This window comes from Dasypus novemcinctus, chromosome 10 (genome assembly GCF_030445035.2).
Source record: "Dasypus novemcinctus isolate mDasNov1 chromosome 10, mDasNov1.1.hap2, whole genome shotgun sequence".
Lineage (NCBI taxonomy): Eukaryota > Metazoa > Chordata > Mammalia > Cingulata > Dasypodidae > Dasypus > Dasypus novemcinctus.
The window spans coordinates 102,772,625-102,796,290 of NC_080682.1; the positions used below are offsets into that span (position 1 = coordinate 102,772,625).

A 23,666-nucleotide genomic window follows, 5' to 3' on the forward strand; every position below is an offset into this window, starting at 1 on the left:
TATCTGCTAGAGAGGCGCTCCATGAGGACAGAGGATTAGCTGTGTCCATCACAGCGTTCTAGAACAGTGATTGGCACATAGTAGGTATTTAATGCCTACTTGCTGAACACCCAAGTCATCATGGCCACCCTCAGAGGTAGGTGCAAGTATGTCCCCTACAAAGAAATTGTGGCTCAGAGAATTTAAGTAACTTGTTTAAGGTCTCAGAGCTAGAGAAAGGTAGAGCTGAGTCTTGAACTGTCTGACCCCAGAGCCCAAACCCTTCCCTCTGCACCAGGCTACAGAGCACATACTGATAGTGTTGGATAAATAAGGTCAAATGCAAATTTCCTTCCCTAATTACATTTTTCTTAGATTTCTGCCAAATTTGGCATTGTATTCTCTGATCCACACAGGAAGGAAGCAATGGGACAGGTGCTAGGGAGAGGGAGACCTGCCTGGGATTTCCTCTGGCTGAAGATGAAGAACATGGCTCTGGGCAGCTCCTAATGCCAGGGATGCGGGGCCCACCCTGGCCTCAGCCAGTATCTGTTCTCACCAAGCTTTTTCCTTTCCCTTCTGGGGTGGGCCTGACTCAGGACTAGCTTTTGTTTCTAAAGCCAATGCAATGACAAACCCAGCCCTGCCACTTAGAGGCAAAGGGGGAAGGAATGGTCCCTGATTGAGCACCTACTGCATGCTGTGCACTGTGCATGGTACCAGGTGCTTGCAGCCTTGCCTTACACTGGCCCTTGGCACAGGTCTCTGAGGAAGTGTTAGTTCCAAAGGGGTCTACCCAGAAGGGGCCTGGCGATGCAAGTCTAGGGGCTGGTCACTCTACCATCTTGCCTTGGGGAGGGAAAAGGGGAAGGTGAGGGTATGAGTGGAAGTTCTTGAGCACTTACCATTAGCTTTCTACTCTCACACCCTGCTATGGAATATACCAAAACAGAACCTACTGAAACAATTCTAGTTTTTGGGACCAGGTTGGCGTGTGTGTGTGATGTGCCCAAGGACATGCAAATGATACCGTGTGTTCCACACCCACCTTGGCAGCGCTCGTCCCTGAGGCCCGAGTTCACACACTGCTGCACTGGCCGGAGCAATAACCCAACGGCAATTTCAGTCCAAGAGATCAAAGCTCTGCTCATAACTGGCCCTGAGGATGGGTCCCAGGTGGGTGAGGGGAGCAGGTGCAGTGCATGACTGACCCAAAGAGTGACTGACACAGTATTCAAGTTCCCTTCTCTCCAGTTTCCCTGGCAATTAAGATGTGTCCCAAAGAAGGAGTTGCCGCTGTCCCTTCTCCCACCAGTGACCAGGGCACACACATTCCCCGTGGGGCTTGCACTGCTTACTCCAGGCTTCCTGGGATTGTTTTCCCACTGTCTCAAGTGTGAATTCTTGAAGGGAGTAGAAGGGGTCTCCCTGGGGGCCTGTCTCTTCCTCAGTCTCGTACCCTGAGCTGTAGGCTCTGGGGTCACCTGGGTAGTGACAAGGATTAGTCCTGCACGGTGCTTCTGCAAGAGCATTCAGGCGCCTGCTTTTCTGGGTCCAGGCTTGCGAGAACTGAGCAGGGGTGGGGATAGGGGGCTTCTGTTCCCTGCTAAGTGGCCCAGATTTCCTACTAATCCTTAGATATCCTCTCTTTGGGAAGGCTTCCCTTATGCCCTAGACTGGATTAAGTGCCTTTACAACTGCCTGTACTAGCTACTTATACTTAGTGCGGCACTTACCACTGTGCCAAACTGCTTTTTAGCTGCCTGGTTCCCCCACCAATTCATGAGCACAAAGAAAGGGACACTCTGTTTTGTTTGAGTCCCCCATGCCCTGCACAGTGCCTAATAAACAAATAATTTTCTTTTTTTTTCTCTTAAAGATTTATTTATTTCTTTCCCCTTCCCCTGTTGTCTGCTCTGTGCCCATTCGCTGTGTAGTCTTCTGTGTCCACTTCCATTTGTCAGGTGGCACCGGGAAACCGCGTCTCTTTTTTGTTGCATCATCTTGTTGTGTCAGCTCTCCGTGTGTGCTTCGCCACTCCTGGGTGGGCTGCGCTTTTTTCATGTGGGGTGGCTCTCCTTTTGGGGCACACTTGGGCGTGTGGCTTCCCTATGCAGGGGCGCCCCTGCAAGCACGGCACTCCTTGCACACATCAGCACTGTGCGTGGGCCAGCTTCACCACACGGGTCAAGAGGCCCTGGGGACTGAACCCTGGACCCTCCATATGGTAGACAGACACTATCAGTTGAGCCATGTCCACTTCCCAAAAAATAAATTCCATGATAGGTTCCCAAGGCTCTGCTCTTTGTCCTTTTCCCTTATTCTCTGTACACTGTCCTGAGGTGACAGATCTCATCCATTCCTGTGGCTTCACTCACCCTCTGTGCTGAATGACTCCTGGACCCCTAGTTCCAGTCCATACCTCTCTCTTAGCACCAGACCCATAAAAAGGATGAATGGCCTCTCGGACATCTTCATCTGGCTGTCCTGAAGGCATCTCACTTTCAAAAATTCCAAAACTCAGCTCATCACTGTTCTTGCCAATCGGCTGCTCATCCTCCTGCGCTCCCTGCCTCAGCTGTCAACTGCAGCAGCCACTCAGTCACCCAGGCCAGAAATCCAAGCCCGGCCAGCCAGGGCTCTTCCTTATCCCTCCTCTCCTCACAATCACCATAAGCCCCGCAGAGTCAAACTTGCTAGTAGTTTTCTCTATCTACACTGCCCCTGCTTTAGGTCAAATCTCCCCATCTCTAGCCTGGACTATCTGACGGTCTCCCTTTCTAGTCTATGCTCTACTGCTGCCCACAGGAACTATTACCATATAAAATGCAAAAACCTGCCCATGTTTCTTTCTTGTTTAAAGTCTTCCAATGGCTCCCTACTATTCACTGGATGACTCCATACCCCTTTGCCTGGCCTTTTTTTTTTTAAATATTTTATTTATTTATTTCTCCCCAGTCCCTCATTGCCGGCACTTGCTGTGTCTTAGTCTTCCTTGTTTTCTGTGACCTCTGATGTGGGAGACAGGTACCTCATCACTTGAGCCACCTCCATTCTCTGCTTTGTTGTGTCATCTTGTTGCATCAGCTTGCTGCACCTGCCCATTGCATCAGCTGGCTGTCTTATTCATTTTCTTTAGGAAGTACTGGGAACCTCTGCTCCCTGCTTTGTTCTATCTCTCATGTTTTTCTTCTTGTGTTATTGTTGAGTTATCTTGTTGTGTCAGCTCATTGAGTCTGCCCATCATGTCAGCTTGTGGTCTTCTTTAGGAGGCATTGGGAACTGAACCAGGGACCTCCCATGTGGTAGGCAGGAGCTCAGTCACTTGAGCCACATCTGCTTCCCTTGCCTGGCATTTTAACTGGGCCCTATCTTGTCTGTCTCATCTCCACCACTCCTCACTTTCCATCAGAGTCAAGTGACACTGAACACCTGTAGTTCTCTGAATGCACCAGGTCATTTCATGCCCCTGTGCTTTTTGAACATTAGGTTTCTACTGCTGGCCCTTCTCCATTCTGTTTACCTAGCAAACACTTACTCCTCCTTTGAAGATTTGCTCAATTATTGAAGTACATTAATCAGCACAACATTTCCCCTGACTTTGTGGGCTCTGGAGATGGTTGGAGTGAATAAGACAAAGTTGCTGTCCTCAAGGAGCACACATGCAGAATTCTGGCTAAGTATACTTGGGAGGGATCTTTGGTCAATGGAACCAGGAGGCTAAACATCGGAGAATATAGTAGGGTGGCTGGGGCTGCGGGAAGGAATTATTATCCACTACAACAGTCTTTGGAACGACAGGCTTGGGGAAGGGGTAGGCAAGGTTTACACATGGGGGCTCTGAGTATCTGCCAGGTGGTGCTGGCTGTATTTCAACCAGCAGTTGCTTTCCCTCTTTCTGGGTCAAGGATGGCATGAGAGGTACCTCTCTGGGGATGTCAGAGATCCAACAGCCTGCTGTACCCACCCTCCCTGAGCTGGGCTCTCCCTTCCTTTGAGGGCCTCACTGCAGATTTTCCCCTCTCATTTGGCCCTAGTTGCAAGGTAATTTTTAAAGTACAGTGGTTAAAAATGCAGAGAAAAATGCATGCTCTGCAAATGGACTGTCTGGATTCTAATCCTAGATCTCCCCCATTTGCCAGCTGTGTGACTGTGGGTGAATTACTTAATCTCACTTTACCTCAGTCTCCACATCTAATAAATGGAAGCAGCAACACTGAGATTATACTAAAAACCACTGATTGTACACTTTGGATAGACTGTATGGTATGTGACTATATGTCAATAAAACGGCTTAAAAAACAGTAACTATTAAAAAAAATAGCTTTTTCGAGGCTTCTTGGAGGCAACTGGCTGCTTCGGTATGAAGCTGAACATCTCCCTCCCAGTCACTGGCCGCCAGAAGCTCATTGAAGTGGATGATGCAAGCCAACTTTGTACCTTTTATGAACAATGTATGGCCACAGAAGTTGCTGCTGATGCTCTGGGCAAAAAGTGGAAGGGTTATGCTGTCTGAACCAGTGGTGGAAATGACAAACAAGGTTTCCCCATGGCTGTGTCCGCCTCTTACTGAGTAAGGGACAGTCGTGTCATAGGCCAAGGAAGACTGGAGAAGGAAAGTGCAGATGTGTTTGGGGTTGCGTTGTGGGTGCCAATCTGAGTGTTCTCAACTTGGTTATTGTAAAAAAAAAGGTGAGAAGGATATTCCTGGACTAACTGATACTACTGTGCCTCATCGCCTGGGGCCCAAAAGAGCTAGCAGAATCAATCTCTCTAAAGATGATGATGACTGCCAGTATGTTGTGAGAAAACCCCTGAACAAGAAGGTAAGAAACTCAGGACCAAAGCACCCAAGATTCAGCATCTTATTACTCCCTGAGTCCTGCAACATAAGCGTCGGCGTATTGTCCTGAAGAAACAGCGTACCAAGGAAAATAAGGACGAGGCTGAAGAATATGCTAAACTTTCGGCCATGAGAACGAAGGAGGCCAAAGAAAACCGCCAGAACAGTTTTCCAAGAGATGAAGACTGTCCTCTCTCAGAGTTTTTCCCTCAAAGTCTGAGTCCAGTCAAAAATAAGACTTTCTAAGAGTAACAAATAAATAAGACATTAAGTCTAAAAAAAAAAGTATCTTCTTAGGGTTGGGCCTTACTGTGTGTGCCTGTGACATGGGAAGCAAAACTACTTTGTTTTCTTAGGATGGAAGGGGGCTAAGTAGAAAGGTGGGCCCCCTGTATCTGGACAGGTGTTGGCTAATACAGCCCCTGTACAGGTGGAGAAGAGAAGCCTCATCCCCCGTTCTGCCCTTGGCTCCTTGTGTTCTTGTAGCAGAGCAAGGCCCCTGGAAAAGGTGGAAGCCATCCTCTCCATGGTCATAAGCTGTCCTTCCCTGGCCAAGGGGAAGGAGTGATAAGAACAGAAAGAACTGGAGCTCTGGAATTAGATATATCTGCAGCTCAGCCCTGGCTTCTCTACACAAAATTCTGTGGCCTTGGGAAAGTCATTTATAACCTCTCTGAACTTAGTCTCTTGATCTGTAAAGGATGAGATAATTTCTACCTTGCCTGGCTTATATGATGATTAGTGATAAAATCTGTGAAGTCTTTAGCACAGGCCTATAGAGACGATGTGCTGAATAAATGGGGATTTGTCTCCCCATTAGAGCTCACTTCCAATGGGGGATGGCCCAGTTTGTGAAGAGCTGGGAGCTCCTCTGAAGAGAGGGCTCCATGAGCCAGAGCATCATCACCTCATCATCAGCAACACTATTAGCATTTTAAAGAAACGGTGGAGACAATGTTTGACATACAGGGGGGATCAGAAGCTGTCTGAGCCAGAAGGGTACTTGGAGCTTATCAGGTCTGCTATTTGTCACATGAGGTCTTTGATGCCTACAGATGGAAGGCAATTTGCCAAGGCCACAAAGCCTGCCAAAACTAAAAATACAGGGCTCTTTCCTGGCATCTCAGCCTGATGCCGTCTCTAGAAGGTAGCACAGGCAGCCACAAAATTTCAACTCTTGGGCAATACTGATCTTCCTTTGAGTGCCTGGCCCAGGCTGTGGCCTGGAGAGCAGGTTGAGCCATCTCCATGGAACAACTGAATGCACAGAGGGGGGAGCAGCAACTTGAGGAATGATCAGACAGGCCTCTGGGCCCTTGATTCCTGCCCACCAGATGCTCATGCCCCCATCCTGGCCCTAGTTCCTAAGCTGACTCTCACCTCATCGAACAGCTGCAGCATGATGGTGAGCACATCTGGATGGGCTTTGTCTACCTCATCAAAGAGCACCACGGCATTGGGGCACTGCTTCAGCTTCTTGGTCAGCTGGCCACCCTCTTCGTGGCCAACATAGCCAGGTGGAGACCCAATGAACTTGGCCACCTGTTGGAAGGAAGGAACCAAAATATGCTAAGAAGCCTTTCTAGGCTTTTAGTTTCCAATATGGGACATGCCTGGGAAGATGGCTCTGCACACTGTTAAGATGGCCTGTCTCAGTAAGTTCAGGTGAGCAGCCTCCTAGTGTGGAAGGGATGCTGCCAAGATGGGAGGGCAGGTAGATATTCTCTGTTTATTTCTTAGAGCAAATTCCATGCAAAACAGATCAGTGGTCCCACTGCACACATATGGTTCCAGAGGACAAAGACCAAAGCTCCTGAAACTGTCTGAGGCCCAAAGACCCAAATGCTAAGACACATAAAAAAATCAAGGCAGAATCATGCTGACAGGACCTCCAAACCATGTTTCCCTGAGGCGTTTCTCAGCAGGACTCTTACTCACCTCGTGCCGCTCCTGGAACTCAGACATGTCCAGCCTAATGAAGCCCTGTGTGGAAAACAGGAAGGCATCTGTCCATTTGGAGGAAGGTGGAGGGAAGGGTTAAGGACAGCATCTTGGCTTTCACCCAAGACCTTCTATTTCTTTCTCATGACATCTCTTCTCTGGTTTCTTATCTCCTTTTCCATCCACTGACCCCCGACATTGATTCCCTCATTCCCTAACTTTCTTAACTCAAATCATGTCCTTGCCCTTCTAAATCTGCTCAGAATGACTCTTCTTTCATGTAGGCTTCTACCAGTCTGATCACACCATCCACCCATCCTGTAAGTGCTGGGCACTGGAGCTACCATGGTGAACAAATCTTGGTCTCTGCCCTTGAGAAGCACCCCACTGAGTGGGGCAGGCAGACACGGACAAAGCCAGTTACCATCGGTGTGGAGTGTGGTGAGATGGAGGGTGGGAACAAACACCCAGAGAGCTCTGTATGGCCCTTCAATTTAGTAAGTCTGTGAGGCACATGCCCTTTGTTAAGTTTACTTTCTTTATGAATAAATCTTTTTATTTATATGTCTTCATTTCATTAAAAAAATTCATCATGTGGATCTCAGCCCTTCTCATTCTACCCTTGGGCTTGGGAGTGGTTTCCAAGGACATGGCCCCTGGGGTGGGGCCCAACCATAATTTGTCCCAGGGGAAGAGGACACCTTGTCATGTATGATTTGGAGAGCTAACACAGGCAGAGTGCCTACTCCTTTTCACAAAGAGTGAACTGATTTAGGGAGCTGGAGAGCTGCAAAGGCATTCACAGACGTGCTCTCCACCCAGAACAGGGCTCCTCACTGCCTCCTCAGGACTTTGTTCCTCTCCTCGGTATGTGCTTCCATTTAAGGGCAAGCATTCACTGAACCCTGTTTCTCCTGAAAGCTGGGGATGATAGGGTACCAAGGCCCTGAGAGCAGGAGCCATGTCTGAAATCCAGGGCCGTGTCCTAGCTCAGCCCTGGTCAGAAATTCCCTCAGCAATGCACTTCCAGCTCTTCCTCTGTCCTGTCACTCTGCACCTGACTTACAGGGTGGGAGAATGAGCCCTGGGCTGAGAGCCAACGGGTTTGGCTTCTAGTCCCAGTTCTGTCACTGTCTGTGTGGCCTTGGATATGCTGCTGCCCCTGTCTGAGCTGCAGTTTCTTCCTGTAACTCAAGGCCCTTGGCTCCTCTCCCAACCTCACCAGGGACATGTGGAGAGGGGCTGGCCCAAGAGCTGGGAAAGGGCTTGGAGATTTTAATAAGGCTAAGTGGGGGCAATCACTGCTTCACTGCTATCAGAGGACATATATGACATGAGCCAGCAAAGATTTCCAGGGGGCCCCTAGGCAGCTCAGCCAAGAGAAACACAGGTTTCAGGAAGGGTGGAAGGATAGATGTGGGGAAGGCGGGAATGTTGCTCAGGAGCAAAGGGCTGGAAGCCACAAGATGGGCATCTGACTAATCATAGCTGACATTCACTGGGTGCTTACCATGTACCTGGCAATGTTCTAAACAAGTTATAAATGGCTAAAACATGTACAAGTCTATGAGGAAGTAATATTATTATCTCCACTTTACAGATGAAAAAACTGAGTCATAGGTTAAAGTAAATTGCCCAAGGTCAACACATAAGCTTGGCAATCCTGTTCCAAGTCTGTGCTTTTAGCCATTACGCTCTACTACCTCATAATTTCCCCTCTGCCAATCAGCTGGGTTCCTGGAAGTCTTCATTTGAAGGGTTTTGAGTTTTGTGCCCATAAGTTAATCTGTGTCCCAGGATACAGGAAGTACATTCTAGTCTCTTTACTTATGTCGAGAGACCTGGGATCTTGTCCTACTTCTACTATTTTGCTATACAACTTTGGACCAGTTTCTGGGCCTAAGTTTCTTAGCCGGACTAACTTTGGCTTCATATTATCTTAGCCTGGGTTATCTATAAAGTGAGACAAGCAATAATAATAGTAATATCCAATATGTATAGATTGCTTTCCATGTGTCAGAATGGTGTTCAGCATTTTACAACATTTCGTTTCATCTTAATGATTCCATGAGACAGACATTAAATTGAACCCTTCTTGCAGATGAGAAAACTAATATAAACAGAGATTCTGGCTAACTTCACTTAATAGGGTAGAACTGGGACCTGGACGCAGACAGTTGGACTCAGATTCTTGCTCCTAATCCCTATATCACACTGCCGCTAGAACAGGGCAGTTCCCCTCTAACCCATGGTTAGAGAGCACAGAATACTGTTAAGGTTCTTCCTTAAGAATTAAGAATTTTAGTAACATTAGTTAACAAAGGTGCTGAAACAGTACAGAGGCCTGAGAGAAAAATAAGAAAAAATAAATAAAAATAATCTTTACCATAGATATATGATAAGATATGATAAAGAAATTACAGAAATGTGCCAACAATGCCCTGTGGGACAGAAAGGTCCAGAGGTACTAGTGGACCATGATTCATACTATCTCACTTTGATGCTCATGACAACCCTAGGATTTGATAGCTTCACTTTGAGGCAAGAAGGTGGAGACTTCAAGACGTAAAGTAATCTGCCTTGGGCCAGCAGAAAGCTGAAAGCAGAACTGGAACTTGAGCCAAGGAAGAGCTTGCTCCAAAGCTTTGTCCACCACACCCCACTGCCTTCAAGGGGTGAGAGGGCACCTTCCTTCCTCCTAAGCGAGGACGTACTGAAGGACTCCATTATCACGCCTTCGGGACACCCTGTACTGATGTAAATCTGCCTCCCATTTAGACACTCCAACTGCAAAATTATTTGCCTCATCAGTCTTTTACAAACCCTTTTCCCTTTCTACACCAGCAAGTCAGCAGATACTTTCATTCTACTTCTACTGTATATGAAGACATATTAAGACAGCTTGGATAAGGAGATTATAATTTGTAATTAAATATTAACCTTTCTGACAGTATTAAAATTAAACCGCCCTGAATTCTTCATCCCTAATCAGGTGGTTCCTGCCCGTAACTGCATCTTCCCTAATAGTCTTGCTAGTTTATGACCCTTTCCAGAGTGCTAATTGTTTCAAATGCTGCCAACCTGATGAATTGTCTTTAAAAACGCTACTTCGGTTGGAGCACATTAGCATGCCATGTACTGCTTCTCGTCTGCTGCCTGTCAAGTGGGTCTGCTCTGGGTTTGGTTAAGACAGAGCACAGCTCCAGGCAGAGCCAGGGAGGATTAGGAGCCTCCATCCAGTTACTGAGGGGAAAGGGGTGATGCTGAGGAAGTGCGGCTTAGGAGGCCACAGCCTGTGCAACCTTGTTTCGGTGTCTGCCAGGCTCTCAGGGAGGTGACAAGGGAGTAGTTAGGCTAGAACTGGACTCTGTGTTACTGGTGCTACTTGACTAGCAGAGGCCTGAGCAAATCCTCATTGCCTCAGCTGGGGAGGCTTTCCACAGGAAACAGGCACCTAGGGTCACATGCAGTGCCTGGACTCAGGCAGGGGGACCACTGATGTTTTAGTCCCCAGTACTGGGAAGGCTAGGAGGAGAATGTGTGGCTATAGCTGAAATGTTTCTACACTCTCTAAGGACTGCTTTCTGACATTTCTCTCTGCATGAGAGCATTTCCTGTTAGCCTAGAAAGCCAAACTGAGCAGCCCTTGGAAATCCAGAATCTGAACAAATGGGACGGGGAAGGCCCTCTCCTGTGGAGAATCTAGGACTTGGAACCATGGGGCGGGGGGAGGTAACTGCAATCCCCCAGCAGTACTGGGCCTAAGAAACCATGATTAAACCATGATAAGAAAGCTTAGGGAGGATGGAGAGAAGCAATAAGGTATCCTCCTATTCCTACTTGTTCTCTCCTATAGTCCCTAAGGCTCCCTCAGGAACAGCCTTGGTTGCACTGGACAATAATGATATGTTTCTAAACTGGTCTCTCTCTCTTCAGACTGAGCTCTTCAAAGCAGAGAGTCTTAAGTAACTATATTATCAGCATGAAGGTTAATACCTGGCATAGAGTAGTTGCTTGAAAAATGTTGTATGGATGAATCTCATTTGGTTCTCCCAAGAGTCCCAATAGGTAGGCAGGGCAAGCATTATTATTCCTGTTTGAACCCTGGGCACAAAGAGGTTGGATAATTTGCCCAAATTCCTGGAGCGGTTAGCGGCCAAGCTGGGACCAGAGCTGAAGACTGCTTCCCAGTCCAGGACCCATCTTTTTGATTGGCTATTGACAGGGCCAGTGATGCTAGGGTTTTCTGGAATAGCAGGAGTGGTGAGATCTCTATGGCCTGCAGATGAGGCCTAGGCCCCAGCCCTTACCTTTTTGGCATCTTTGTGCATATATTTGGCTGTCTGCTTGGCTAGTTCTGTTTTACCTAAGAAAGAAAGAAGGGGGAAAGAGTTGGGTTAGGACAAGGTGACCATCTCCTAGAATGACAAGGAGAAATGCATGGACACTGGAACATGTACTTTATGAATGGGAACACTGAGGCTCAGAGGGTCATGACCCACCCAAGGTCACCTAGAGAATGAATGGTGAAAATGGGGCCAGAATCAAAGTCTGCATTACACCTTGCTTTTTCTGTGGCTGAGGACAGAGGCTTTTTCTCTGCAGCAGCATCCTAAGAGTGGGAGGTTGACTCTCATAATCCACTTGTCGTTTGAAGTCCAGCTCAAACCTCACCCTTTCCAGCAGTTCCCTGACCTCCTGGATCACTGCCCTGCATCCTTCTAGACACCCACGGTCCTGCCATCCAGCCAGTGCTGGAGCTCTGTGCCATCAGAGGCTGGGAGGAGATGAAGAGCATTCTCATCTTCACAGCCTGCCCTTCTTTGCAGCACAAAGAAGGAACAATAGCACTGAAGCGGTGGCTCTGAGGGGCTGTTTGATGATAAAGCTTTTGGAGGTCAAGTTTTACTGGATCATGGTCAGGTGGTGGTAACTTTTTGGGACCCCACATCTGAGGGAGAGCTAGGCCCATGAGGGTGAGGGGAGGGAAGAGGAGGGAGCTAAACTGTGAAATTCCCCATCAAGACCATGGTGGAGAGGTGGGGTGAAAGAGGGGTCTATGAGGCAGAGAGTGAGGGGGTGAGAATGCCTGAGATAATCCAGCTCAACTGACAAGAAAAATAACCAATTTATTTTAAGGAGACCAATTCTGTTATGTACCTGGCACTGGGCTGGCTATTTGGGACTTTATTTGGCATCCTAAAGGGGTAGCTCCTCAGATGTACTGAATCTGGTTGGTGTGGCTGGGCTGTGGAGGTGGCCCAATCCTTTCCAAAGGGGAACAAAGTGGCTGATCCAGGGCTCAGAGGCCCTGAAGGCTTTTCCTCCAGGTGAAAGAGTCCCTTGTACCACCAGCAGGTCAGTGTCTAGAGGGAGAGGCATAACGCCAGCAGTTCATAACATGACAGATGAGCAAACACAGAAGGTCCCCCTGGTGGCTCTGTAATTTGGAGGCAGTTGTTGTGGGGCTAAACGCTGAGCTGAGAGTTGAGCTAGAGGAGGACTGTGTGACCCTGGTCCACAGCAGCTGGGCTGTCAGACTAGAGCCAGCCCCTCCCCCAGCTCCTCTTCCCCACTGGCTGATCTGCTCCCAGTTACCTATTCCAGATGATCCCAAGAAGAGGAAGACCAGAGGGTGTTCTTCATCATACCAGCCATTCTCCTTCCTCCGGATTGCTGCAGCCGTACACACAAGACAGGGGGACGGGTAGTGAGGCAGATAAATCAATGACACAAAAGGCAGGATAATTATCACTAAGTATACAATATGTTTTACTGCTCTGCGCCCACTCAAAGTCCTCACTACCATTAGTGCTGCCTAATCTGATTAGCTAGCAAGGCCCCTAGAGACACCTAATCAGGTTAGCATGGATTTGGAAAGCTGCCCAGAGCAGATTTCGGATAAAGTTTTCCAGGATGAGCACTCAGCGTTGCCAGGGAAACCGAAAGGCGGGTGGATGGTGAATGAAGGTGAAGGGGGGGGTGGTTGGTGAAGGAGATATTCAAGAGAAACTTTAGCCTTGGCTGGTTACCCATCTACTCACCACTGGTGGGACAATGAGCCTGCCTCCTATGCAAATGGCAGAGGCAGAATCCCACGGGCAGGCCCTTGGGCATCTGGGGTGTGAGCTCCAGACTCTGTTCCATTTGGGGAAACCAAGGTCTGTTCTGCTGTCTGGATCAGGAAGTGCTAACTCAATTAGATGCACTTTCTGGAAGTCAATCAAGGGTTGTGTGGAGCTCAGGGCATGGAAGGGGTAAGCAGCTTAGTTAGCATCTCTGTTATCTATGGGTTCTAGAGGGGATGGGTGCATGGGGAGTGGGAGAGATTTGTACTAGGTTCTTTGGGAGCTTAGCTCTGCCAGAGGGAGACTTGATTTCTCCTCTTTAAGAGGAATACATAAGCAAGGGCTATATATTCAAGGCGAGGAATTTAAGCTTCGAAGAGCTGAATGGGAGAGATCAGAATCAGAAGTACTGCTTAAGTTTAAGAGTGGGGGTGGCAGCGTGGCAGAATCATAATAATAAGAACCATTTACTGAACATGCTATATGCTAGGCACAACTGGAAAAATTACCAACTTCCTATTTTCTCAAGACTTACACAAATACCTTGAAAAGAAGGTATTGTTGTCAACTCCATTACACCGAACAGGAAACTGAGGTAAGAGAGAGACTTGCCCAAGTTATACAATAAGTAGATGATAAAGTCTCTTCTGTCTAAACCTGCCTTCTTTTTATCACATGGCTGCTAGAAAAAAAAAGTGAAGATTGATTTAGGTTGTATTAACAGAAATGTGGTGGTCAGAAGCAGGTAGACAGAGTGCTGTATAATGTCAAGGTCAGTCTACAGATAGAACAGCATGTCTGGTCTTCTCCCCAGAGTGCCAGGGTAAGATCAGCACAGGGATATATGTCTGAGGACAAGAGGCCCAGAAACAAAGTCAACGGAGAAAGAGTTCACAGTCCTTGGGATGTGCCTACCAGTCTTGATGTGCTAAGATCCTAATTACTGAACTGTGTGATATAGTCTGTGTATTGGGTTTCAAAGAACTGGCTGCAGAGGTCAGAGAAGGCTTTTTGGAAGAAGTGGAGCGAGTGATGGGTTGTGAAGGCTGGGCAGGATCTGGAGAGGCAAAGGTGGCCAGCATGACAGAGGTGGAGAGACAGGAACAGACACTTAGTGGTGGGTGGGATCTTGGTTTTGAAGATTATGAAGGTCTTGGCTGCCCGACTTTGGAGTTCAGCCCCGTGCTTGTCTTTCTCACCTCAGGCTCTAATGCTGCCACCTAGAGCATTTTCTCTCTAGTTCTGGCCTCAGCAGAAACAGAAACTGCAACCTCTCAGACATCTGCTAGCTACTTCTGCCTACCTGGGAGATTCTCCTTGAGAATACTGAAAGGTGCTTGAGAAAACACTCAGTTCAACCCTCTCCCCTGGGACAGGATCCAGATCTTCTCTGAGGCCTGGGTTCTCTGTAAGGCTTGGCTAAAAGGGGAACCTACAGGCCTCATAAGAAGCTGGCTGAATTGAGAATCTAAACAGAAGTAGCTGAGCATGAACGGGGTTCTGTCTTCATGGGGTATTTGGGGAGGTAGTGGTACCCAGGCATCAGCTAGACAGGTAGCCTGGGGAAATGGGGCTCCCCAGAGTATCATGAACCTGAGTTTCTATTTTGGCTTCTCTTTCCAAGTAGCTTCCCAGCCCACTGAGAGCTGCACACTGCTAGACTGTGCAGTACAAAAAACACCACAGAGAATGTGGAATTGGATTATGCCTGGGGCCATCTTTTTCCCCCCACTTTTCTAATAATGCACCTGGGAGAGCTCTTTATAATGCTGGGCAGACTCCACTGTACAGCTGTCCCTGGTCAATTTTGCCAGACCCAGGGCATGAGTCTGGGGTGGGTTTGATCTAGGCCCCCCATGAAACAGGCGAAATGCCAACCATTAAACAATTACAACTCTGGATATTTCTAATAATATCTGAAGAGAAAAACGGCCAAGCAGATGGAGTCCGACAGAATGAAAAATGGAAGCAGCAAGAAGGGACTGGGGGAAGGAGACCCTGTGTGTGTGGTTGGCAGGGTGGCTAGGGACAAAGGCTGGGAACCCCAAGAGTCCTGCTCAGGCCAGAGGAGAGGCTGGGACAGCGAGGGACGGGGGCAGGCCTATTTGGGATGTGGCCACAGGCATTGGTATTCTGACCATGGACTATGAACTCTGCTAGCAGCACTTTCCAATCTATAAAGAACTTTTGTAGGCATAATTTCATTTGAGCCCCATTATGACCCTGTGAGGCAGGCAGGACAGGGAACTTGATTCCCTATGAGGAAATATGTACAAAGAAGTTAGGTGACCTCCCTGAGGTTACCTAGTAGATAAACTAAGTCACTGAACTTTAATCCCAGTCTGGCTGACTCTTGAGTCTGAGCTGTGCTTCAGCTCTGCCCCTCTGGCTCCTGACTGCCATAGCACCTCCTCGTACCCTTACCTCACCTAGAAAATGGTCTCTCCATGATCTCCTAATATGGTCTGTTCATCCATCCATCCCTCCATCTCTCCATTATCTCTCTCCTCTGCCCCCCGACCCCGGTTGTCTGCTCTGTGTCCATTCTGTGTCTGCTTGTATTCTTGTCAGTGGCATCGGGAATCTGTGTCTCTTTGTTGCGTCATCCTGCTGAGTCAGCTCTTGGTGTGTGCAGCGACACTCCTGGGCAGGCTGCACTTTTTTCATACTGGGCGGCTCTCCTTATGGGGCGCACTCCTTGTGTGTGTGGCTCCCCTACGCGGGGGACACCCCTGCATGGCACAGCACTCCTTGCACGCATCAGCACTGCGCGTGGGCCAGCTCCACACGGCTCAGGAGGCCCTGGGTTTGAACCCTGGACCTCCCATGTGGTAGGCGGATGCTCTATCCGTTGAGCCAAATCTGCTTCCCTGTCCAGCCTTTCAACACATGGCTTTGGGAATGCCTGTCTCCTGACCTTCCCCTGACTGCTCTCTGGGCTTGAGAGGGTGTTTGGGCTCTCTGAGAAGGCAGACAGCCCCCTTCCCTGGCTGCCCCTAACTCTGCAAGCTCCAACCAAGCTCCTCTGTCTCCCTACATGTGGTCACTACCAGTGCTCATCTTCTTGGATTCTTCCCCTACCAGAATGACTTCTCCTGGCAATGTGATCACTATTGGACCATCTTAAAGCTCACCTGCAACAACTCTTTCTGATTAACCCCACCACACCATATCTACCATCATTTCTTTGACTCAGAGGGTCTGCAGTCTCTGGTATGTGCTCTTTTGTAGTGGTTGGTATAAAGCAGAGAGGATAGGAGTAAGTGGAGCTAGTTTTGAGTCCTGGCTCTGCCACTTACTAGTTGACTGCCTTTGAGTAAAACACTGAATCCTTCAACAGCCTCAGTTTCTTCATCTATAAAATGGGAAAGTCATGCAATGCTCAGTCAGCCTCACATGATGATTAAATGAGTTAATAGACATGAAAGCATTCTATAAGCCGCAAAGAATGGAATAATTATAAGAGTAAAAATAATAGTAGCCACAGCAGTAGTAGCCAGTAGATTCGGTATTTTACAGATATCTCTTTCATTCCTACAATAATCTTGAGAAGTAGGTATTATTCCCGTTTTACAGAGGAGAAGAGGGGCAGTGGAAGGGGTTTTGACTATCTCTGTCCTCATATCCAGGGGCAGGGGGAGACTGTACCCCCAATGTAACTGCATTCCATGGGAGCAGGTACTGTATTCTATTTCCTGAGGAACTTCTCAGATTAGACAAATATTTTGGTTTAATGCTTGCTGACTAAATGAGCTGATTCTTGGTCTTTCTGGAATCACAAGAAGGAAAGGACAGATAAGAATCTCCTGGTGCTCCAGGTGGCTAATCATGCCTTGGGTCAAGAAGGCTTCCATTCTCTTCTTAACCCCCTCTCCAAGGAGCCTTACGCATTTGTTCAGCAAACAGGTTCTGCGGCATCCACAGGAAAGTCTAAAACAAAGTTTGTGCCTTTGACGTAAATGCTGCCATGAAAACCGTGAGTTCTAAAAGGACAGAAGCTCCAGGAGGGGTGTGGGAAAAGACATTTATGCCTGACTGACATGCGCTGGAAAGGTGACGGGGAGATTGCCTGGACGGATGGGACAGTCCAGGAAGAGAGACCCAGTGTGCACAAAACCAAGGAAAGGAAAGGAGAGGAAAGACTGCTTCCTCTTCCCAACCCAGGCCTTTGCCTCTGTCCAGCTCACGGTTCTAGGGGCATCTAGGTGGCCTGACTCACTCTTCTTGATAAGAGCTAGTGATCTAACGTGGGAGATTTTTAAACCTAACTTGAAACATATTTGTTCCATGCCTGTGGCATCTCCTAGGCTGGGAAGCGATCCTTCAGAGCGACTCTAATGGTTGGGAGTCACCCAAATGTCTGTCAGCTATTTCCAGCTTTCTGTTACTGCTTATAGGTTCAAGGAACACAGAAAGTGCTCATGAAGTGCCTACTGACTGAGTGGATATTGGTGCCTTGGGTTTGGAGATCCTGAGAGAACAGCTCTTTTCTTAACCTGTAAGGATTATACTTCCTGCAGGCAAACTGTAACTACTGAGCGGTTAACATATAAAAAATGCAAAGGAGAGCTTCTGTTGAGCCTTCCCACTGTGTGCATGTGTGTACTGGGAGCAGGGGTGACCTGAAGGACTAGCAAAAATACCCGTCCAGGGAAGCGGATATGGCTCAACTGATAGAGCATCTGCCTACTATATGGAGGGGCCAGAGTTCGATCCCCAGGGCCTCCTGACCTGTGTGGTCAGCTGGCCCACACACAGTGCTGCCATGTGCAAGGAGTGCCAGGCCAAGCAGGGGCGCCCCCACGTAGGGGTGCCCCATGCGCAAGGAGCACGCCCTGCAAGGAGAGCCGCCCCATGTGAAAAAAGCGCAGCCCGCCCAGGAGTGGCGCCACACACACAGAGAGCTGACGCAGCAAGATGATGCAACAAAAAAGAGATGCACTTTCCCAGTGCCGCTGGATAGTGCAAGCTGACGCAGAAGAACACACAGCGGATGGACACAGAGAGCAGACAACGGGGGGGGGGGGGGGGGGGGGAAGGGAGAGAAATAAACAAAAATAAATCTTAAAAAAAAAAAAAAACCTGTCCAGAAAAGAGGCTGAGATAAGAATCTGTACTGAGGAAAGGCAGAATGTCAAAATAGGTGCAAACTTCATTCACTTTAGAGTAACAAACTTTTACACACTTGTGTGTCCAACCCTGGGGAAAGAGAGCTGAATGAGAAGTAGTTCCTGACTTGCGGAGGGAGGAAAGCATACAAATATGTTAAGTACTATGTGGGAAGTGCAGTGATAGGTGTTGGTCAGAAGCCCAGAGAAAGGGTTCTGAATCCAGGTGGAGAACTTGGGATGGCTTCCTGGAGAAGGCCTCGGTCTAAGTGTCTTGGCAGGGAAAGTGGAAGGGCAGGGCCGTCCAGTAAGAAGAGCAGGAGCAGAGGCAGGGAGGTCTGAAATGACACTGTGGATGGAGCAGCAAGCAGTTTTCTAAGTTCATTACCACTACGCCACAACCCAGGGACAACCTGGATCTATTTCTCAGATCAGAAATCAGGGCTCAAACAGAGGGCCCAGAAAGGTGCAGGGCTTTAGTAGAAGATTATGCTTGTCAAAGAGGGAAGTGGAACACGAGGTAGAATGGTGTGCCAACTGTGCACCATATGCTGAGGCTGAGATTCCATAATTCAGGCCAGACCCCAGCACAGAAGAGGAGTCGAGGTGGTAGTTTCTCTGAGGAGATGCCAGGCCTCAGAGAATCACAGGGAACCAGTGAAAGGGGTGTTAAGAACAGGGCCCTGGTAAGGGGCAGCTCAGGGAAGCTGCCAGGTTTCCTGAAGCAGATCTAGGGAATGGCCTGTCCATCCACGCAGTCAAAGGTCCAGGACTATGGTTCCATTAACTAACTACGTCAGTACCACAATACTCCCAGTACGATTGTGAACTATTAGAGGGCAGGCTCTACGGCTTCTCTTTCCTCACAGCATATCATGGAGATGGACAAGAGGTCATACCAGATTAATTAACTCAACACAGGGCACTATGCCAGGAACTGGGATAACAAAACAGTTAAGCCATGGTCTCTGCCCTCAAGAAACCTGCAATCTATTGCTCCTGAACTGAGTTGAGCTACATAAAAACTAGTCAGGATGGCAGAGATGCGGAGGGAGGGATGGCAGAAAGGCCAAAAGAAAAGGCATTCCAAGCAGAGAAGATGGTATCAAAAAAGGCAGGCAGGAAATCAACACATAATGAGAGTGTAAGGAAGCAGCAGCAGCCTGGCGTTGCAGCAGCAAGGGGGGGTCTTGGATATGAGGTTGAGAGCAGAAAGGCCCACTAAAAGGTTGTAAACAGGGGAGTGACACTGTTAGACTTGTACTTTACAAAGATTACTCCAGCTGATGAGGAGGACTGATGACAGGGAAGGGAAAGGGGCAGAGATTGCAGTGAGGAGACCACTGCTGTGGTTCAGATGGGCGATGCTGACGTGCTGAGTTAGGGAAGGGTAACAGGAACCGAGAGGCGAGACCAAGTTTGAGAACCAATTTAAGAGAGAGAATGGCAGAACCTGATACTTGATGAGTTAAGTTTCTGTTTAGGATACCAGTGAGTGGAGGTGCCCTTTACTGAAATAAGAACAGAGGAGGGCAGGGTTGAGGGCGGGGGAGGAGTCCAGTTCTAAATGAGCCGAGTGGACAGCTTGCTGCCTTTCTGGGAATGGTGGGTATAGGGCTGCTGGGCTCCTGGGAGGTCTGCCTGACAGGTTAAGCATCCTGCCCCGCCTCCCCCCCAACCAAGTGGAGTTCTGGATTCTGGAAGGAGGGCCTCACATTTGATGCAAAGGATCTGGTTTGTGGCATGCAGGTTCATGCTGCTTTGGCTCCAGTGACCCTTGGAAGATCAGAGGGCCAAGGGGGCCTGAGCTGTAGGGTTGGTGCTTTATCTCCTCTATTTGTGAGGCAGTAACTGTGCGCCAACCTTGCTGAGAAGCCCTGCAGCTGGGGATCACACTGATAAATTCACTGTATTACTTTGCACAAATCAATATCCCAGCACTTACCAGGGGTTGATGTGACCGAAATTGGTTTCAGCCAATTCGTGAGGGTAATAAATGGCCATTTATCAAATCAATTCATTCTGCGGCACTTCTCTGGCTACCCATCCTCATGGTACCCATGGGGTGCCAGGCTCCATCCAGCCAATCCCTAGCACACATGTGACACTAGCCTAGAGGACCAGGGAGGCCTGGCCTACTCTCTAGATCAGCCTCCCTTTCCTGCACCTATACTGGGTGCTGCTTGCCTCCCACATGTTCTGGCCGTGGAGAGTGCCTCGTGCTTCACCTGGGTTGGTAGCTACAACTACCAGTCTGCTTAGTGTCTGAAATTTATGTCTCTAGGAGCTGGTCACAAGGACCGAGCATGGTTCTGAGCATTATCAGTAGGATCCCCATAGCAGGGTTTCTCACCAAGGCAGGCCCACAGTTACCATCTAACAAACAGAAGTGACAGAGCACCAACCCCACAGCCCAGGACCCCATGGCCTCCCTGTCTTTCACTGAACCATATAGCAAGGTCAACCTATGTGCCATAAGGACAAAGACTAGGGCTTCCTGGGCAGCCAATTTACCTCTGGCCGGCCTGAGGCAAAGGCAAGGTGACAGAATGGAAGCTTTGGGTAGAAGGAAGTACTGAGGGCAGGTATTCTGATAGCTCTTGGGAGGTGGGGAGCTGAATCATCTATAGTTGCTCCTGGCCAACAGCAAGGAAAGATAACATGGAGAGTGCATTCAGAGTAGGAGAAGGGGAAGAGGTGAGCCTGGGGCACCAATGAGGATCAGTCCCAGTTTGAAGGAAATAATGTGACTTGCCCTAAAGAGCATAGTGCCCAACCCAGACTATGAGCATCTCGAGGACAGACTACGTTTTATCATTTAGTCTGGCACATACTAAAAAGAGCATGAGCTTTATAGTCAGTCTTGGATTTGGCTCCTCACACAAGTGAGGAAACCGATGCTCAAATAAACTAAGTGACTAGTCTGAAGCTGCACAGCTGGTAAGTGGTAGACCTGATATTTGACCCAAGATTGTTTTAATTCTTTCTATCTCAATGCTTTCCCTGCTGGGAGCTTCCCATCTTATGGATCTGAGGAGCTGGTCAGAACCAGGACGACATCAGGGGTAGCAGACAGCCTGCTAGGAAAGGGCTGGGTAAAAACCTGAGAGAAAACACTATGATGATGGCCAATGTGGACATGAGACTCAGCAGGAGACACTCTCTTAGATCTCCACTCAGGTAACTGCCTCTCCCATGGCTGTATCTTCTTGCTCTTTACCCCATGGGAGTTCCGGAGTCTCCACTCTTGTCACCTCAGACCTGGCCTTGGCAAAGGAGTGGGGGCAGACTGGCCTGAGCAGTGGAGCCTTGCATATTCAAAAAAGCCTTACCCAGCTCCTGTGTGTGCATGTGGGCAGACTTCTGACCTCTAGCTGGTGAGGCGGCTCTAGTCTATGGGCTTCTTTTATCTATTGATGGGGTCAGGCCCTGATGAGGGGCTTGCTACACCTACATGGGTCCCACAGGCACTCAGTCTGGGCCTGGTATGTCACAGGTGTGGCTGCCTTCATTTTTCAATTATTCCTCTAATTGGTATCCTAGGGTTGACAATACTGTCTCAGATTGTCCCAGAGGGGCAGCCACAATTTCAGATTGCTGGCTTCTCTTACCAGTGAGCTGAATCTGGTGCTGTCCTTGGCAGTCCCTAAACTGTCTCAAGTGGGACTAGATGCTTGAAGAGAAAAGATGGGACTGATTGAGACCCTGAAGACAACGGTGTTTACACTTTAGGTGAGCATCACAATTGCGTGGAGGGCTTGTAAGAACAATTTCTGTTTCCTTAGTTCTGGGGGAAGGCCTGCGATTTTGCATTTCTAACAAGTTGCCAAGGGATGTTTGCTGATGCTGCCGGTCTGGGGACCATGCTCCAGAACCACTTGAAGGATATCCCTTTGCCTAAGGATGACAGAAGGTTCCTCTTCCTACCCTCATCTGTCAGAAAACACTCTCAGAGAGACATGCACCTGAGTCAGAGAACAAAGGTGCGGTCACTGCCTTCACCAGATCCCTAGATTTATGGATCAGTTCAGTGGCATTTGCAGGGGCAGGAGGGTCATTAGATTAGGGGTTACACTAGAGGGCAGCCTGGCTCTGAGGGGTCAAAGCATGGGACATAAGAGCTGCAGAGGGGGAGAAGGAGGCACTTGAGTTGTACAGGATGTTTTCCCCAAATTGGGCTGACTGCTGACAAACTGTACTGAAGTCATGCAAAAGTCCCAGGCTGGAAGGCAGAAGACAGGAGTACTGGATCAGCTGCTACCTTGCTGGGGACCAGTGGCAAGCTCCTGGCCCTCTTCGGACCATGGTTTTCCCATCTCGAAAGTGGAGGGTGGGGGTAGTGAATCAGAAGAAGGTCAGGGCTACACTCTAAGCACAGAAAAGCAGGTTTGAGCAAAACATTTAGAACTGTTCTCTTTCTCAGTGTCCTCATGGGTTAAATGATATTGACCTCATAGGGTTGCTGATACAATGCCTGGCATACAGAAAGTAATCAACACATGTTCTGAACCACCTCTCTCCAGTTTGGCGACAGCGGGCCATACATTTCACTGTAGCAGATCCTGAGGCCACATGCCAGCATCACGCACACTCACCAGCACCCACTGTGGCAATGGCATTCTCCTGGCCAATGATGTGCTCTTTCAGCCGCTGCTCCAGGGGGAAGCGGCGACGTTCCTCAGCCTCTCGCTTCCGCTGCTTTTCCTGATACTGTGGGGAGAGAGGAAAAGTGGTTCAGAGGCACCAGGCACTAGTTTCATTCCATATCCTAAGCCAGGGGCAAAAACACAGGCCTGGGGCTCTGGGGGTCCTGCTGCACAGCTCTGGCTCATGAACACCAAGGCCAGTCCAGTCCTTCCCACTTTCCCCTTGTCCTGGCCCTCACATCATCTCTGCACCCAAGGTGACCAGTGCTCAGGGGTCCTGGCTCACTCTGTGTAGCTGCCCCCAAAATAAGTCCTGCTAGTAGATTGACCCCTGGCTCTGGAGACTGAGGGAAGACCTGGGCCCAAATCCAAGCTTTATCATTTAGAAGATGTGCTTATCACCTGGAGCAAGCTACTGCACCTCAGTTTTCTCATCTGTAAATTGGGGATGAAAAAGGATATATTTAACATACTCAGTATCGTATCTGATGTGCAGTAAGTACTTAATAAATATAAATTCCTTTCCCTTCTCTCTTCTCCTCCTGAAACCCTTTTATAGTTTTCAAACAAGAATCTCAATTAAACACACAATTATCCAGCAACTGCTGTGTGCCTAGTATGTGTTCTAGTGTGAAGTGGGCTTGACCCACTTCAGAAAAAGCATGAGGAGGAGGCTTGAGCTTAGTCACATTGCAAGGCAGAAGACAGGAGAGCCTGGTTTTGTTCCCAGGAAGCTCAAAGTTGGGCAGGGGAGGCAGAGTCTGTACACAAATACTTCTCAGGCAGACCAACCATTTTCCTCACAGTTTGAAAGCATGACTGCCTATCTCTAGCACTATACCTGTCACTAAAAAAATCTACTTGAAAACAAGCTTGTTGCATGTTTGTTCATCTGCCCCTTAAATTAACTGTGAACTCTCTGAGGGCAAGCCCTATCTTTCCCTCACTGTTGCTTCCTGCATGGGTGCTGGCACATGGGAGGCATCAGCGGAATATTTGCAGGAATGAATTTGATAACAGACACAAAGAGGAGAAAACAAACAGCTGACCTGGGTGATAAAGAAGTCCAGAGACAGAAAGG

General features: G+C 48.6%; 1 protein-coding gene and 1 pseudogene across 3 annotated transcripts in view; one reads left to right on the forward strand and one right to left on the reverse strand.

Annotated features, from left to right (window-relative positions):
• CLPB (ClpB family mitochondrial disaggregase) overlaps positions 1-23,666 on the reverse strand; it is a 155,602-nt gene that overhangs the window by 7,325 nt on the left and 124,611 nt on the right. Inside the window, exons 7-11 of one of the 3 annotated variants that reach the window (XM_004480124.4) lie at positions 22,535-22,649; positions 12,362-12,439; positions 11,074-11,129; positions 6,761-6,805; positions 6,203-6,364 (exon numbers count right to left, since the gene is read on the reverse strand). In XM_004480124.4, coding sequence (XP_004480181.2) covers positions 6,203-6,364; positions 6,761-6,805; positions 11,074-11,129; positions 12,362-12,439; positions 22,535-22,649 — 456 coding nt within the window. The remainder of the gene's footprint in view (positions 1-6,202; positions 6,365-6,760; positions 6,806-11,073; positions 11,130-12,361; positions 12,440-22,534; positions 22,650-23,666) is intronic. The other 2 variants (XM_004480126.5, XM_004480127.5) reach the window with 2 other exon arrangements.
• Positions 4,343-5,058, forward strand: LOC101410615 (small ribosomal subunit protein eS6-like; annotated as a pseudogene).